General features: G+C 36.2%; 1 protein-coding gene across 1 annotated transcript in view; it reads right to left on the bottom strand.

Moving 5' to 3' along the window:
- The window catches only part of RHOJ (ras homolog family member J), a 140,430-nt gene that overhangs the window by 40,309 nt on the left and 81,364 nt on the right, over positions 1-18,757 (bottom strand). The window contains exon 2 of the mRNA XM_051977791.1: positions 17,041-17,099. Coding sequence (XP_051833751.1) covers positions 17,041-17,099 — 59 coding nt within the window. The remainder of the gene's footprint in view (positions 1-17,040; positions 17,100-18,757) is intronic.

The raw sequence follows: 18,757 nt of genomic DNA, 5'->3' as shown, positions 1-18,757 counted from the left end.
AAGATATCACTTCACCAAACAACAATATGAGTTATAGGTTTGTGTTCATGCATTTTTTTAATGTAACAAGTTGTAATTTATTTCCAGATGAAGCCTATGAAATAGTTGAGATTCAAGAATGGAATCTAGAGACCATGGGTGACATCCACATGAGCTCAGTCAATAGTAATCACTAAGAAAATGACTATCATGGAGATTTACATATGGAAATGAAGGGATCTATGTAGGCAATTCAGGTTCATCTCATTGTCATCAGAAGATATAGAAAAGTAAAAAACCAGACTAATTGATCAATAAATATTATGCAAAAAGTAGTGGTAACTATGTAACATCTCATTGTAGCTTGTAAAAATTGAGCACATATTGAACATCTAGCAAGATATAATCTAGTGGCTATAATACACATCAGAAATTGAATATCTTTTAAATATTAACTAACACTAAATTGACAACAATATTGGACAACAATTTATGCTACAAATACAGACTTCAAAATATTCTTGAGAACAACCACCAACTGAACTGGTCTATTGTAATAGAATATTGATTCACATAGATGAGCCAACATCAAATACTCATAATATTCAAGTTATATGCAACTTAAAGCTTCTAAAATACAAAGACAACTGAAAAAAGCAATACTTTTTATAACAGAAAGAGATATTTTTCATCACTCTAATTTCTACTGTCTGCTACTGGGATTGCACCAAGGACATTTTCAGAAGCAGAAGCCTATAGAAAATGAAGAGATACTTTTTGTTCAAATACAAAAAGCAAACCTTTTATGCACTTGTGTAATAGATCACAGAACATTAAATGGGATTAAGGATTGGAGCTATCATTTCATGTGTATTGTGAATCCCTGGATGAGGAAACTTCTCTTGATAGTTTATGGTTTTAGAGAATTGTTTTGAACACTGAGAAGTTAAATGTCTTATCCTGAGTCACATACACAAGTATATATTAGAGGTAATTATTAACAAGAGGCAGACTCAGAATCAGAAAGCTCTAAACTCAAGTCCCACCATTGACACATATTGGCTGTGTGACCTTGGGCAAGATTCTCTCTCTTTTTTTTAAATTTATTTTTAATTTTTTTATAATAACTTTTTATTGACAGAACCCATGCCAGGGTAATTTTTAACAACATTACCCCTTGCACTCACTTCTGTTCCAATTTTTCCCCTCTCTCCCTCCATCCCCACCCCTAGATGACAAGCAGTCCTATATATTCTTAGGCAAGACTCTCAACGGATCAGTGCACTCTAAGTTGCAGAGCAGATGCTGATCTAATTTAATAAAGGGAATTTCCTCATTGGGAGTTTAGGGTAAGAGCAAAAGTCCAAAAAAATCATGATTCATATTGTTCGTTTCATTTCATAGGGAAAAGAGGGAGACTGAGAAAAATTAGGTCATTTGCTCAGTTTCCCAATCAAGAACGGGCAGAGTTAGGACATAAGCTAGCTAGGTTACTGTCCCATTACGCCATGTTGTCTGAGATATCACAATGGGAGGTTTTGGCTTGCACTACTGATCTTAGAATATTGCCTCAAGAAAGAGGGAGTAGCAGGGAGGCTCAGTTTTGGATTCAGTAATCATATTCCATCACATTTTTTCAGCTCTTTGAGGATGATAGTAGTTTGTTTCTGTGCAAGAACCTTGCTTGTCCTTTTTTAGAATTCTTTGGTTTTTAGCCACTAAAGGACCAACCATCTCTTATGTTTTTTGCCTATTCCACCCCCGCCAATACACTCCTCTCTCTTCTCTAGTTCACCATGCATACTCTAAACAAATTTGCCTTTAAGTACGTCATGGAAATATCAACTTAGGAAATTCTTTCTGTAACTAAGCCAAAGATTGGTGCTCTGGGAAATTCTGTCAGACCACTTCCAGGGAGCTGGATGGTCCCAAAGGACTAATCCCATGGCCAGAAGACTGAACTCAGAGTTAGAAAGACCTATGTCCATATCACATACTATTTAGGTAATCCTGGGGAAATCACAACCTATTTGAACCTCATTTTCTTCATTTATGAAGTCATAATAATAGCACCTATCACATAGGGTTGCTGATAGGAGAAAATGAAATAATGCATGTAAAACAGTTTTAATTAAACAACTAGATTCTGAAATGATTTGTTGGAGAATCATTATTTTTTGAAAGGAAAATGTTTTCAGAATAATCACACTAACCCAGGATTTCTAATTTTGGACACTGAGCTAAGGATTCTAATTAATTCCTCAGGAAAACAGGAGGACATAATTGAGAATGATAGCCTTGTTGCTGTTTGAAATATAAATGTCCCTTCTCATGTAAAATCAGGCCCCAGTCTTAGATGACCTTCATAATGGGGTGTGCTGGTAAAATTTTAACAGCTGGTTTTCTAAAAAGGCAGGATACACTTTAAGTTTAAGTTGCAACATTAATATTTCCTCCATCACTTTCTTACATCTAGAGATAATCAACAAAACAATAAAAAACTTTCTGATTTGTAGTATTTGATCATTTCTGAAATATAAATGTTCACATTGAAAATTTAACAATTGGCTCTGAAGAGCTAGTAAGAACCCTGTGCACAATAGATACTGGAAGGTCTATGTGTGTGAACACAATATAGAATTTTTTCCCCTGCAAAATATATAGGGTAAAGGTTCTGACAATTTCATTTCCCGAGAAAAAATCTTGAACTAGATTGACTCTGGGAAGAGCAAATGAAAGAATGTATTATGAAACAGGGGAAACTAAGAAAACAGCAATCTGCTTGCATGTGTATTTAAGACTAAAGTTGTTGTATCTCTTTTTCTTTTTTCTCTCTCTCTCTTTGTAATTTTGTAATATTTCTCCCCTCCTTCAGGTCACCCCTTACCTGCCAATTTTTTTCCTGTTTGGTCCAAATCTGAGGCATGATCAGTGTAAAGAACCTCAATATGGAAATGCCCTATCCATCAATGCAAAAATCAATGCATCAACTACTCTTAAATTACTGCAAACAACTCTAATTTCTTAGAGAGTTACCTGAGGTTTTGAGAACTTAAGTGACTTGTCCAGAGTCACACATACCCAGTATATATCAAGGGAGAAGATGAACCCAAAAATTCCTAACTTTGAGTCTGGCTTTCAATATGTTCTGCCATGTTACCTCCTTCCCTGTAAGCCTATTTATCTCGGTCTGTTTCTTTGGTATTACTAACATAAATAGTCATTATAACAACAATAAATAAGCATCCTATATGGACTCCAGTAGCCTCTTGATGCTATTAAATGAAGAGACCACCAGGAAGTCACTCCATCAAAGTAAAACCTGCATAATGGCTGAAAGTCTCTTTTCCTATTGGAGGGGATTTTGAATATACACTAGCTGCCAATTCCCTAGAGTCTTATTCCCAGAATGAATCAATACTAGATTCTGTATACCAGATCTGGGCTCCCTATTCACTCTTCCCAATGCCAAGTCCTGTTTATTCCACATAAGAACCTTATAAAACTCCTCTAGTTTTTATCAGTTTTTAGTTCCTTCCTTCCACTGGAGATTCCAGCAAAACCTGATCTATGTCCAACTTCCTGACTGCCTTCCATCCCTCCCTTCCCAAGAAGGCAGGTTTCTTTCATTCTCTCTTCCTCAGCTGGTTGCAGCTCATGCTGTCTTCTGTCTACTTCTCTGCCCTTGTTTGTTCTGTACTCAGAATTCTGTAATTGCACTCAAACCACATCCTAAAAATAAGGTCCCATGCTTATTTCAGAAACAGTAGGATAGCAGAAAAGATGTAAATCTGTGAAAATACCTGTAGGAAATCTGGGTAAGAGGGACTAGAGATTGAGGGAGGAATCATCGCAGAGGCACTAAAAAGAGAAGGCGTCTTGTGGATATCCATTGGAAAAAAGTATGGCTGCTTGTAGTAAGGGATGGGAGTGAAGGGCACAGTTACTCTAGTAACACAGAAATAAATTTGAATCTTGTATCTTTGTTTATCTTTGAGAATATTTTCATATTTCTTTAATTCATGAAGGAGCTGTGATTTTGCTGGTATGGGTATTCCTATGGTGAAAGACCTCAAGATCATGCTACTATGATATATAAGACTGGGCTGAAGGAATTGGGTATGTTTAACCTGGAGAAGGGAAAAGGTAGGAAAGAAATATTTTCTAGCATTTATTAAGCACCTACTATGTGCCAGGCATTGTGCTAAGTGCTAAGGATAAAAAGGAAGGCAAAAGGTAGTCAAGGAGCATAGAGTTAACGAAGGAAACAACATGTAAACAATTAAATAAACAAGATATAGATAGGATAAGGAGGAGATAATCAATAAGAAAAAGGCATTAAAATTAAAGGGGATTACAAAAGGCAGAATTTTTGCTGTGATGAAAAAGAAGCCAGAGAAACTGAGATGGAGATGAAGAAGGAAAGAGTTCAAAAAAGGTGGGGACAGTTAGTGAAAATTCCCAGAATCAAAGTAAAATAAAAATAATAAGAGTATCAGCAACAACTATAATGAGTAGCATTTATATATTACCTACTACATTCTAGTTACTGTATTAAGCACTTTATATATATTATCTCATTTGATACTTCTTGTTTGGAAAGACAGTGCTTGACTCTTTGGGATTTGGTAAAGAGACTAGTGATATGCTATTTTCTTATCTGATTCATTTTAAAGAGGATGATACTGAGGAGAACAGGATAAGTTACTTTCCCAGGTTCACAAATCTAATTAGTGTCTAAGACCAGACCAAGGGAGATGAGTTTTCTAACTCCAGACCAAGAACTCTTACAGATAAGGAAACTGAGACCTTGGTAAATAGTTATTTTTTCAGAAGTCACATGGATAATAAGGATCAGATGTTGAATTTGAACCTAACCTTGAAATTGACTATGTCAGCCCCTTAATCAATTGCAATGGCTCCCTGTTACAATCTTTGAGATTATTCCACTTCTAAGATTTTGTGATTTTTGTGACTTGGTTCTTTAAGAGTTACTTTGTGAGATCTAGTAAAGCTTTTTTAAAGAACAAATATCTCTTGGAAGGGTAACCTCATGCTATTGTTAATAACCTTTAATCACATTCTGAAAATTCATGAAGTTTGTGGTAGGAAAGAAAATAGAAATATGCTCCATCATTACTTCAAGTTTTAAAGATATTTGCATAATATCTGGTCATGTAGCCTGAATACCAAATGTATATTTATCTACAAAATTATTTTACACAGAACTCACAATGCAAGTGCTCACACAGAAATCTAGAAGAAATATTAAAGAATACTCTTAAGGTTCTCTGAAGAACTTAAGTATTGATTATGAGACATGGAAGACACTGACACAAGACTACCCAGCAAAGCATTCTTGTATCAAAAAAGGCACAATTCTTTATGAGCAAAGCAGAATTGTGGTAGCTTAAAAGAAATCTAAGATGTGCAAATTTAGAGACATTTCCATTACAAATATTCAAAAGGATAATTTGTGCCTGACTTGTAGAAGAGCTTTCTGAGCTTGTATTAAATTGATCAGCCACCATCAAATTCACTATATTTGGACTTCAACATCATGATGTCATTGGTTCTCTTTGAGTATGAAGAATCAACAACATTCATATCTTTAATTACTGTGCCAGTAATGAATTATTTCTCTGTCAAAGATAATATGATGCAATGGAAAGATGAAGACATGGAATTAGAGAGCATCCATTTAAATTCTAATTGTGATGGCTCTTACCTGGCCAGTTGTTTTACCTTCTTGCACTTCAGTTCCCTCAACTATAAAATGGAGGGATTGAATTAGATGGATCCTAAGGTCTCTTTTAATTCTGAGTTTATTAAAAACTATCTGTCTGGATCTGATTTGTCATTATTTGTGTCTACATCTAGGTTTTAGGATACATTACTATAGTTAACTTTGAAATTTGTGTGTAGAGTAAAAGAATAAGAAGAGGAAATCTTTGATTAATTGATTTAATGCTAAAGCTTGGTTTACTCATAAAAAAAATCCACTAATCCCAATCTGACAAAACTCTATAACCAGATTTAGGGACTACTGATTTCACTTAATAATGCTGGTTATTTGGTTTTTACGTTATCTCAGTTTCCTCTTAAAAGCTTTTGTTCAGAGCTTTTAGTCAAGAAGGATATAAAAGTTATTGGCTTATTTAGATTCCTTATCGATGTCACCAATTCACATTCCCCTATCCTTCTGATCAAATAGAATTAGGATTCGACTTCATAGGATTCATACTTTATTTTGGAATTGAGACTTCAATGGAAAAAATCTAAAATCCTTCATCATTTTGGTGATCACACTGAATCCTAAAAGGGGACACTTGGCTAGTCAACATAGTTTTATTGCTTCAGTTTAGAGGTATTTTAAAATTTGTGTACAATAGCCATCCTCACCAACTGCCATCTGCAAAGCAGATAAGCCTGACTAGATGAAGGAGATAGGGTTTCTGAAATAAAGACAGAAGGCTGCATGCACCATTCAAGTAACATTACTATCACTATCTTGACTACCACCTCCCCTCAGATCTTGATGGAGAAAGCCCAGGACCCTGAACCCAAAAGGGAGGAAGGAAGAAAGGAAGAAAAGAAAGAAGGGAGGGAGGGAGGAAGGGAGGAAGGAAGGAAAGAAGGAAAGAAGAAAGGAAGGATAAAATGAAGGAAGGAAGACATTTTAAAAGGTACTTATTAAACACAGTGCATGCAAAGTATTATGCGAAGAACTAGGGATACAAATAGAAATTCTTTTGCAAGAATTTTATTTTCCAGATCTTCAGTAAGTATGGCTAGAGGTTCTAGCACCTGCAGAAGCAGTTGTCAGATTGCATTTCCACAGGAGGTATTTTCTGGAATGATTGATTTCAGGGGCTGAGTTGAAAGCAAAGCTAGTAGTCTGGGAGGTGCTGCCAACTATTTGGGCTTTTATACTTACCTGACTAAAAATCTCTAGATTGATTTTTTTTGACCAGGCAAAAGAGGTCATTCTCTAGTTTATTTCTTGCCTGTCTTTTATCACAGAATGGGCAGTTGCTTTGGTCAAAGTAAGACCTATTAAAGACTAAAAAAAGCCAAAGTCTCCCCTGTATCCAGGGCCATCTCCAGTCATCCTGAACTGTATCTTGCTACTGGATCCAGATGGCTTTGGAGAAGAAAGTAAGACTGATGACTTTTCACAGCTCTCTCCTCACTTCAATCCAATTCACTTGAAAGTCAAGGGATTACCTCCCTTATGTTACAGTCCTCTTCCAGAACAAAAGACAATGAATGAATGGTAGTAGCTGATACGGGAAGTGGTAAGGAAAGTAAGCCCCCTTGGGATTCAGAGTTTTGGGTTTTTCGATCAAGATCTGAGGAGAGGTAGTGGTCAAGATAGTGTAGAAAGTTTCTTCACCAATTCAGATCTCTAATTGTCTATAATTTATAATTTTAGAGTTGTTGAGGGATATTGAGTGGCTAAATTATTTGATTAGGATCATGGTACAAATATCAGAGTTAGGACTAGCACACATCTGTCTGATTTCCAGAGAACCATGCCAAACAGGTTATTAGAGTGATTTATGTACCTTTGAATCATAGTATGGTGCACTAAAAAAGCCATCAATCAGAATGCAAACTAGATCTGGATCCAAATTTCAGCTTTGTAGGACTTAAGTCATGTTACCTAATGCTCTACTCTGAGTTTTCTCATCTATAAACTGGGCACAAGACTGTTTATACCACCTACCTCACAAGAGGAAAGTGGTTTATAAATATTAATGTGCTATATAATATAGGCATGAATATCACAATCAATTAATAAATAATACATATAAGTATTAGGATTGTAAGACTTGACTTAGTCTTGTTGTTTACCAAAACATTGTAATTTCTGGAACATGAGTGTTTGATATTATGTTAGACTGTCTGAAAGTGGGTCTTTTTCAAAAATTTTAGGTCATAAACATTGACAATAAAGCATTGGAGGTTATCAGAGACCAAGAGAAATCTCTCTTCCACATCCCTTTCCTAAAAGTAGGATCATATTTAACCACCCTGCAGTTAATTCCATTGTAAGACTTCTAGAGAATGATCCCATACTTTCCTTCATCAAATCACCAATCATTTTAATAGTCCCTTGCTGCTAGCCTCAGGCCCACCTGCTGTAATTGAGCTCATTTCTCTTGTCCTGTCTTCATCTGATTCATCACCCTCCATGAGGCACTCCTTTGGACCATAACTGAGTTCTCTGCTTTCCCCTGCAATTGTGGAGTTCAGAGATGAATTCTGGAAGTTTGGAATTTGTTGGTGGTGGAAAATAAGGCAAAATTTCCTCAGATTCTCTTATTTTTTTTTAAACCAGTATTCCGCCCCTTTAGTGCCAGAGGCTTAGTTAGGCAAGGCAGCTGGCAGGGAATCTTGATCATACTTAGGGAATACCACTTTCTTTGATTTAGGAGTTAAGGCTATTCTTACAACAATAGTTTATGTGAAAGCAGTCCTTTATAGTTTTTAGTATGGTGTATTGTCTAGGGTCATTGTGGCTACGTTTCTATGGCCTTTGTTAAACCTGATTCAATTTATCCTTGAATCAGATTTAATGTCCTTAATGCCGCTATCAATGAAAACTTTATTCTGGAATTGATGTTATCTTACTGATAAAGTGTACATTTTTTGCTTTGTGCTATATATTTATCACATGACCACTATAGAGATAATGAGTTTTTGAAGGTTAATGTGATTTATAACTTGTTCATTCACCTGTGACACGTCCATTGGACTTGACCTTTTAAAAAGCAATCTTAAAACTAGGGAGAGACAGGAACCGAGTAGAGATGAGCTGTGCATAGAAATATGAACTCAGTTCCCTGGAGGGCTGTGAGAGCTGGACTATGAGGAAAGCTGCCGAAGCAACACTTTCAAATTGAATTAAATTGAAATAGTACTCGAAAAGACTTGAGAGTCCCTTGGACAGCAAAGAGATCCAATTAGTCAAGACTTAAAGAAATTAATTCAGACTATTCACTGGAAGGATAAACACTGAAGCTGAAGCTTAAATACTTTGGCTACATAATGAGAAGATGAGACTCATTGGAAAAGACCCTGATGTTGATAAAGATTGGAGGCAAAAGAAAAAAAGAGGATGAAAGAGGATGAGATGGAGTGATGCTATTGTGGAAAAATGTAATGTGAACAGATTAAGAGGGATAGTAGAGAATAGAAGAGCCTGACATGCTATGGCCCATGGGGTCATGAAGAGCTGGACATGAATAAATGACAGAACAACAATAATGCTAGAGGAGGCCTTCTTGTCTGTGAAGACTCTCCAGAGAAACATGTGGCTTTCTATGAAATGAGGAACTATTGTAACTCCAGAAGCAGAAAAACTAGAATGGCAAGGTGTTCTTGGGCCAAATTGGGAAATGCCACAACACATGCTAATAGAAGTAAAGCAGTGGGAGGAGGAGGAGGAGGAGGAGGAGGAGGAGGAGGAGGAAGAAGAGGAGGAGGAGGAGAGAGAGAGAGAAGACCCAGATAGAGATGACAGAGAGACTGAGACATTGAGACACACACAGAGACACATTGAGACACACACAGAGAGAGATTAGAGACACAGAGTCACACACAGAGAGATATACACAGAGACAGAGAGAGATACACAGAGACAGACATAGAGACAGATAAACTGACAGAGACAGAGGTAGAGGGAAAGAGAAATAGAGACAGAGGGAGACAAAGACAGAGAAACAGAGAGACTGAGAGAGATAGACAGAAACAGAGAGACACTTGTAGAGAGAGACACAGAGAGACAGAGGCACACAGAGAGAAATAGAAAGACGCAGACTGACAGAGAGAGAAAGATAAATACATACACAGAGATAGAGATAGTGACAAAGAGACAGAGGTAGAGAGACTGAGAATGAGACAGAGAGACAGACAGAAAGAGATACACATAGAGAAACACACACAGAGAGGCATAGAGAGGGAGATAGAGACTGACCGAGCCAGAGACAGACAGAGAGAAGAGAAAGGGAGAGAGAGAAGGAGAGAAAGAGAGAGAGATATTCATACAGAGATAGGGAGAAATCACACAGATTCAGAGACAGAGACAGAAAAGAAACAGAGAGGCAGAGAGACAGAGAGAGACAGAGACAGAGCAACAGAGAAACACACACAGAGGCAGAGAGAGAGAGAGAGAGAAACATGCAGACAGACAGACAGACACACACACACACACACAGAGAAACAGAAACAAGAGACACACAGACATAGAGAGTAAGATAGAGATGAAGACACAGAGATAGAGACAGAAAGAGAGAGAGAAAGAGATGGAGAGAAAGAGATAAAATAGTTATAAAGGAAAATATGATGAAATTTTCAAGATTATTTAAATTAAGCTTTAAATAAAGAAAATCCCTAGGGAAGCATACAGAAAACAATTATACTGACTAAAATGAGAAAAAAAGTGATAGAAGACTTAAAGAGGAAGATGCAATCCTAGCACATGGACAGTTTAAAGCAATTTAGAAGAATTGGGGACACAAGATAAAGACATTACAAATTGATTGTGGTTTGTAGCATTGTAACGTTTAAACTAGCCTATAATAAGACATTCTTAATATATTCTTTGGATCTGATTTTATCCCATGTACAGCTTGTTTATATATAAACAAGCTTGTTTATACATATAGGGTTATGTCCTCCATTAGACTTTAGAATAGGGAATAACTTTTCCTTTCTTTGTATAGCCAGCATTTAACACAGTGGCTACTACACAGCTGAGACTTGATAAGACTTGATAAATGCTTATTGATTGACTGATTGATTGAATATAAGGCTGAAAAATAAGATTTTTTTTTGAAGAGGAACTAGGTCTGTGATGGTGAGGAAACTCCCTCTATTAACACAGATGAGTTCTGCCAGTTGTAGCCTTACAGAATTGCCTAGGGGCACTGAGTGTAATTTATGTGACTCTTGTCACCCAGTCAACATATGTCACAGGCAAGACTTGAACCAGGCCTTCCTGAATCTAGCTCTATCATCCTATCCACTGTCATTTACACCTCAGAAATCAGCAAAGGCTACAATTCAGATTTCCATTTATTGTTTTGTTGATTGTATAGACTTAAGATAGTGGTGGAGAAGAGATGAATAATGAATAATAAAAGAAATAAACTTAAAAGTGCATCCTACAGAGCTAGTTGTTAAATATTTACCAATACAACCCTCCCTTTAGGGACTACAAAGGAAATAGTTGTTCAATTGAAATTCCTAATAACTGTTCTACTGAGTTAGAGTAGGTGTTCTTCCATTAAAAGAATCAAATACTATTTTCTGCTAAGTATATGAACCTTGGAACCAAATGGGAAGTTCCGTAATAGTCACAATTATTCTTTAGGGCATATACATACTTAGTTCCTATGCAATAACTGCTGAGCCGAGGGGGTGGGGGGGTGGGAAGGTAGGGGGATGGGGAGATTCCTTTGTCTTTTTATCTTCCCTTCTCTCTCCCTTTTGCCATTCCTCTCCATGGGAGTGACTCACTATAGTAGGTGTTAGTGTCTTGGAAGGACTATTGGACTTAACATTCAGAAGGACTAGGTTGGGTGCTTTATTGGCTGTGCAATTTTAGGCAAGTCACTTCTGTCTTTGGGGCCCAGGTTCTTCATGTATAAAAAGATAAGCTCTAATGTCTTTTCTCACTCTAAAGTTTCTACACATCTGTATGTCTGTATCTGTATCCACTCTTCTTTGGATTTGTGCACTTCATTCAGATTTCCACCTCTTTAACCATTCAGGATGCCTCTTGATATGGTTCTCTTCACAGAATGGATACACAGGTTTTAATTGATGTCTCTTTCCTCTTCTCCTAAGAGACTTTATAGTGTGAACAGAAAAAAAGCACAATACTAGCTAATTGTGAAAACAAAACAAAACAAAACAAAAGGCTGAGATGACTATATAGGAAACTGCAAATAACAATTACCAGGGAACTCTCAGTGGAGGAAAAGCATGGCTAAACACTTACTCCAAAGGACTTAAGATGTATGGATTTGGACAGACTAAATAGCCTGCTGATTCTGACCTAAATAAGTGACCTAGGATATACAGTTAACAAAAAACAATAAACAAAAAACAAAACCTAAGCTAGAAATTGGGCCAGAGCTATAAACTGCTTTAAATGAATTAAATTCCTTCTCTGTGTTCTCTCCATTACTACCTCCCTGGTGTCTCCCTTCTATTCTCCTTCAATACACAGCCCTTTAACCAAACTGTTAAGAAAAGAGGTATTTCTTAAAAGAGAGTCTGAATTTTACAACTAGTCAATACAATATAAAAATAAGGAGGCACTTTTGGACATGTCAAATTAGATGCTTTAGATTAAATTAGATACACTTAACATTAAACAATTAAAAATATACACACCTATATGTATATATGTATGTATATTTGCATATGTGTGTTTATATGTATATGTATATACATATAATGTAATTTTTTTTTTTTTGTGGGAGGCTGGATTTGAATTTCAGCTCCCTTGACTCCAGTGCCAGTGTTCTATCCACAGTACCATTTAGCTGCTCTGCTAACATCAAATATTATTGTTTCTGGTTCACTTCTGGTTCATCCTCAGTGACTACAATAATACCTGGCCCCTGAAAGATGCTTATTGACTGAGGGTGGGAAGAGGAAGTCAGATCAACATCAAGTGCCTGTTATGTGCTAAGTAGCTGGGATACAAAGGAATGTAAGGGGTACAAAGACAGTCCCTGCTATCAAGGAGCTCAATCCAGTGGGGGGGGGATGACATGAAAACACCTACAAACAAACAAGTTATACATACAGACATATACACAGGAATATATCACCCAACACAGACATGTGAACACCACATACACACATACACACTGCATATATAAATATATACACAATTATACACAAACAGCATATATGCATACATAGACAATATACAGATGCACATATACATGCCATATATAAAACACGAGCATATACATATACACATGGATATATCACATGTCTGCACACACACTATAGACACATACACATATACATACCACATATAACCACATATATATAATTATGCACACATAACATATATACATGTATATTAAAAGATATATGCAATATACATACCATATCTACAAACACAAGTATACACACACAAGAACATACCACAAATATACATGCACAATACATATACACAAAATTACACATGAATTTAAACACAACTCACATGTACACACGCATGTCATACACACATGTGTACTATATGTATACACATGCTTTTATATACACACTACATAAACGCATATACACTATACACACATACATGCCATATATTCAATACACACATACAAAAATATATATACATATATGCCACATATAAATACAATAATATATAATTATATATACATACCGCATATGCATACATAACATAAATTTACATATGCATATCATATATATTAATGAGCACATATACATGTATGTGTATGTGTGTGTATATATATATATACACACACACACATACACACATATATAACAAGGGATTTAGAAAGGTTTCTTGTAAGATGTGAAATTTTAGATCAGGAAAGTTAAAAAGAAGAGGAGAGATAAAATTCCAAGTCTGGAGCACAGCCAAGTGAAAATGCCTGCAGTTGGGGAATGGGTTATTGTGTGAAGGAAAGCAAGGAGTCCAGTGTCCTTGAATCAAAGTATATAACAGATGGGATATAATAGAGAGGAAGGGGAGCAAGTTATAAAGGGATTTGAAAAGCCAGAGAATTTTATATTTGATCCTGAAGGCGATAGAAAGCCATGGGGATTTATTGAATGGAGTGAGACTCAGACCTCTACTTTAGTTGAGTTTAGTTGAGTGGAGGAAGGAGAGTGGGAAGAAACGAGGCAGGAAGACCAACTAGTAGGTTATTGCAATAATTCAGGCTTGTAGTGATGAGAGCCTTTGTAAGAGTGATAGCAGTGTCAGAGGAGAGAAGGAGGCCTACATGAGAGAGATGTTATGAAAATAAAATCTATAGCAATTGATGATAGGTCGGATATAGAAATGGGGAGGGTGGGGGAGAGAGTGAGGAGTCAAGGGAGATGAGATGACTGTGGTAATTCTTATCATAATAATAGGAAAGTTAGAGAGAAAGCTGCTGGTGGAATGGCACAGATAATGAGTTCAGTTTTGTAAATGTTCGGTTTGAGATATCTGCAGAACATCTAGTTCAAGATATTCAAAAGGTATTTGGAAGTATGTGGATAAAGCCCAGATAAGGAAATCTGGGAATTATCTGTAGAAAGAGGAATTGAATCCATGGGAACTGATGCAATTACTAAGTGAAATAGTATAGAGAAAGAAGACATTCTGTGTTAGTAAATATGACCTGATTAAAGATCCGGTAAAGGAGTTAGGATAGTTTGACAAACAGGAGCAGAACCAGGAAAGAGAAAAGTTATGAAAATCTATGGAGAAGAGAAAATATCAAGAATAAGGTGATCAATTGTGTCAAAAACTGCAGAGATGTCAAGAAGGATAAAGACTGAGAAAAGGTCATTAGATTTTGTAATTAAGAAATAATCATTTACTTTGGAAAGAGCTGCCATCATTAGTTAAGAAAAATAACAGTTGAATTAAGGAGAGAATGAAAAAAAAGGAAGTGGAAGAGCTAATTGCAGATAGCCTTCTCAAGGAGTTCAGCCACAAAAGGAGAAGAGATATGGTACTATGGCTAGCAGGGATGGGTGGATCAAGTGAGTGTTTTGAGAATAGAGGAGACATGGTATGTTTGTAGGCAGTACGTAAACAGTTAATAGATAGGAAAAGATTGAAAATTTATGATAGAGTAGGGACTGATAGGACAATATGCTGGAGAAGAGTGGTTGGAATGTATTTGTGCATGTAGAGGGTTTACCTATGCAAGGAAATGGGCCACCTGTTCATATGAGCCAAAAATTAAGGAGGAAATAGCTGTAGAAGGCACCTGAATGATATGAAGTGAGAAAGAGGGATAAAGGAAGATAAATCCAAACCAATCAAGTTCACTCTGTTCTTAGTTTTAGAAAAAAGTTTTGGTAGCAGAAGTCCATTACCAAATAATCTTCTAGTATTATCTTTGGATTTCATGTATTCATGCTTTTTCTGCCTATCAGCCAAAGAACAATATTCATTTACCAATGAACACATGAGATGATCCAAAGTAATTTATCAGAATATTAAATAGTATTAGTTATTTATTTCATTTTGATAAAAGGATATTATCTCATAAGAATGCTCTCCTTGGAAGCTATGATGGGACAATGAAGTTAACAGTGGATTCTATTTTATCTTTAAAGAACCTTCCTTGATTTGAGTCCCAGATTTTTTGCCTAGTTTCTATTCTGTGAGCTTCAATTTCCTCATCTATAAAATGGGCATAATAATATTCACAACACTTCTCATGGGGTTGGTTTTTTAATGTGTGCCAGTGGGATTGATTCTGTAATGTACCAAATATATCAAACCTTAGAGGGTGGCCTAGAGACCTAGAGGAGATTGTTACCAGTCACTCTAGGGGAAAGGGGTGATGGTCCATGAGGATCGTTTCCTCACCACTTTCTTTGAAAGCATTTTCATCATCTCCCTCCACTTCCAAGAAATGAAGGGAGGCTGTCAGTCAAAATATTCCAATCTCCCTTTCCGATCTTATCCCTCTTTTCTTCTCCAACGTTCTTCCTTTTTAAAATTCAATAGTATTTGATTTTTCCTATTATATGCAAAGATAGTTTTCAACGTTCATTTTTGTAAGATTTTGAGTTTCAATTTTTTTTGTTTCTTCCTTTCCTCCCCCTTCTGTAAGACAGCAAGTAATCTGATATAGGTAATATTTAGACAATATTTCCATATTTGTCATGTTGTAAAAGAAAAATCAAACAAAAGGAAAAAACCATGAGAAAGAAAAAGCAAGAAAACAAACAAGAAGGTGAAAATAATATGTTTCAATCTCCATTCAGTCTGCATAGTTCTCTCTCTCTATGGATAAGGATGGTGTTTTCTATCCAATGTTCTTCCTTGATGGGGCGGCAGGAATGAGTCTGACTACTTCTCTCTTCTATTCATTATCCCTACCTTGCTTTCATTTATATTTAGCATAAACAGCAAATAGCCTTCTTCCCTCAGTTTCCTGACCCCAATCTTAATGATCTTGATAATGTTATTTGTTAATAAAGATAAAATGTAACCAGCAAAAACTAACCAAACAAAACTGTAACAATTTCAAACATCTTTTGTGAGCACTAGCTATCACAATTCAATTGAATAAACATTTGTTAATTGTGTGCAACAAAATATTTCAGTAGGTGCTGGGGATATAAAGGCAAAATGAAAACAGTCCCTAACTCTTAATAAATTTATACTCTACTAATGGAATACATGTTAATACATAAGTGTATACAAGAAAAAGTAAGGAGATGGGAAAGGGCCCTAACAAGGGCATCAGGAAATACAAATCATTTTAATCATAACAACAACAATAATAATGATGGTTGGCATTTTATAGTGCTCTAATGTTTGCAAATAAATATTTCATTTTATTCTTACAATAAATGCAATCATTATTCCCATTTAAGAGATGAGAAAACTGAGGCAAAGAAGGGTTTAGTGACTCTTGCAGGGTTATATAGTTAATAAGTGTTTGCTGCTGGATTGGAACTCAGGTCTTCCAGACTAGGGACCAGTGCTTTACTCACTGCACTGCTTTGTTTGCCATATGAGAAATGCTTCTTATAGGAGATGACAGCATGAAATGAGTTTTGGAGAGAGGAATTCCAAGATGTGGTTGGTGAGGAGGGAGTGCATTCCAGGCATGGTGGACCACCATTGCCAAAGCACTGAGATAAGAGTTGGAATGTCTACTTTGTCTACAGCAAAGAAGTCAATACGTAAGTAGCAAACTGGAAAAAAGGTAATATCTACTCTTTTTTACCTTCTTTAGAAAGGACTGTGTGTACTTATGTGACTAATAATGGCATAATCCAATCCTACCCCCCATATAAAGAATCAAGATAATTCAAATATACCTGTCCTGCTGTGTCATATAGTCCAAGTAAGTGCTGCTTGCCTCCCACCGTCACAGTAACTAAGGAAAAAGAAAAAAAAAAGAATTCATAAAATTAAGGCATCAACCAGCAGAAATTATTTTTCTATACCAATCTCTTTCCAGACATGCAGGATAAGCATATACTTTACCCATGTATATTTTAAATTGAGCTGACAGCAGTAATCTCAAATGAAAGGCATTCTTGAGATACAAGTGAAAGCAGATGGTCCTAGGAAAGTCCAACCTTTTCAACCAAGGAGATGAATCTTACTGGTACTGCCAACTACCTCAGGAGGCCACTGACTGACCAATCCTCATTAGTCACTTCTTGCAGGAAAAACTTTGGATCCTGAAAGCTTTATATTGATGGCCTTTTGTTCTGTTTTACTTGTTTGGTTCAAGAAAACAAGAAACAGCTTGAATGACTTCTGTATATGATCTAGAGCAGAGCACCTCTCAGCATGCTATCAAAAGGGTAACCCTGATCACCGCCATGTCTTCACTTAACTTTTTTTGGGAGATTACCTTTTTAAGAATGTATAAACAACATTCCTGGTTGTTACAAGTCTTTCTTGCTTTTTTGTGAATGATAATTTTGAAATGATAATAGAGCCTTGAGAAAAAAGAGTTTATATATGTACCTTTTATTCCCTAAAAAAAGATAATAATTAATGGAAAGGGACTATTCCCCTCTTATTAAATTAAGCCCATTTATTAAATTATGCTGTATTAAAGCACAGCCAATATACTTCTAATACCTTTACCTCAAGGACGGAGAGGAGAGGACTGTGGGTCAGGATGTCTAGCTCTATTTTGTTCAGTTTCAGCTTCCCATGATTAAAGGGGATTGTGGTGTATCTAGTGACAGGTAGATGAGTTGATTTACCTAGCAGGGGGACTATCTTGCAAAACAGTTTTGTGCTTGGAAGTGCCTGAGAGGAACTACAGAAAAACCAGGCAAAATATACATGCCTAGAAATAGAATAAATCCTCTGGTTGAAATTTAATCCAGACTGAATAGATCAAAACAAATAAAATGCTTGATTCCATTGTTAAAAATAACAAATGAATAGTAACTAATTTGAAAAAGAAGACTGAAGAAGGATAAAAGGAGTTACTGGACCAAAAGGTTAAGGGCTAAGGAGACAATACAGAAAATAGAAGATTCTTGTTCTGGCTCTTATTTTGTGATTTTGGACTTAATTTTCTTTATTTTTCTTTCCTTCCTTTCCTTTCCTTCCTTCCTTCCCCTTCCTTTCCTTCCTTCCTTCCTTCCTTCCTTCCTTCCTTCCTTCCTTCCTTCCTTCCTTCCTTCCTTCCTTCCTTCCTTCCTTCCTTCCTTCTTTCTTTCTTTCCTTCCTTTTTTCCTCCCTCTTTCCCTCTCTTTTCACTTTTTTAGGTCTAGTCCAATTTCCTCAAATGTAAGATAAAGGACTTTAGATCACAGCAGCTAAAATCAGAAAAGACCGCTGAAATCCTTTGTTCATTTTACAGACCAGGAACCAAGGCATGAGGGGTTAAGTGGTTTACCTTAGGTCATTAGAATTCAGGTCTTCTGGAAAGTTTTCCACTACACCTAATTTGTCTATTAGATCAGTTGAACTCTACAATTCTGAAATGTTATGATTATGCATTTTGCTAATTTAGTAAGCAATGAATGCAGACTCAGCACTCTCTCTCTCTCTCTCTCTCTCTCT

Source organism: Antechinus flavipes, chromosome 2 (genome assembly GCF_016432865.1).
Source record: "Antechinus flavipes isolate AdamAnt ecotype Samford, QLD, Australia chromosome 2, AdamAnt_v2, whole genome shotgun sequence".
Taxonomy (NCBI): domain Eukaryota; kingdom Metazoa; phylum Chordata; class Mammalia; order Dasyuromorphia; family Dasyuridae; genus Antechinus; species Antechinus flavipes.
The sequence above is the reverse complement of the archived record's forward strand: the minus strand, read 5'-3'. Positions and strand labels throughout refer to the sequence as shown.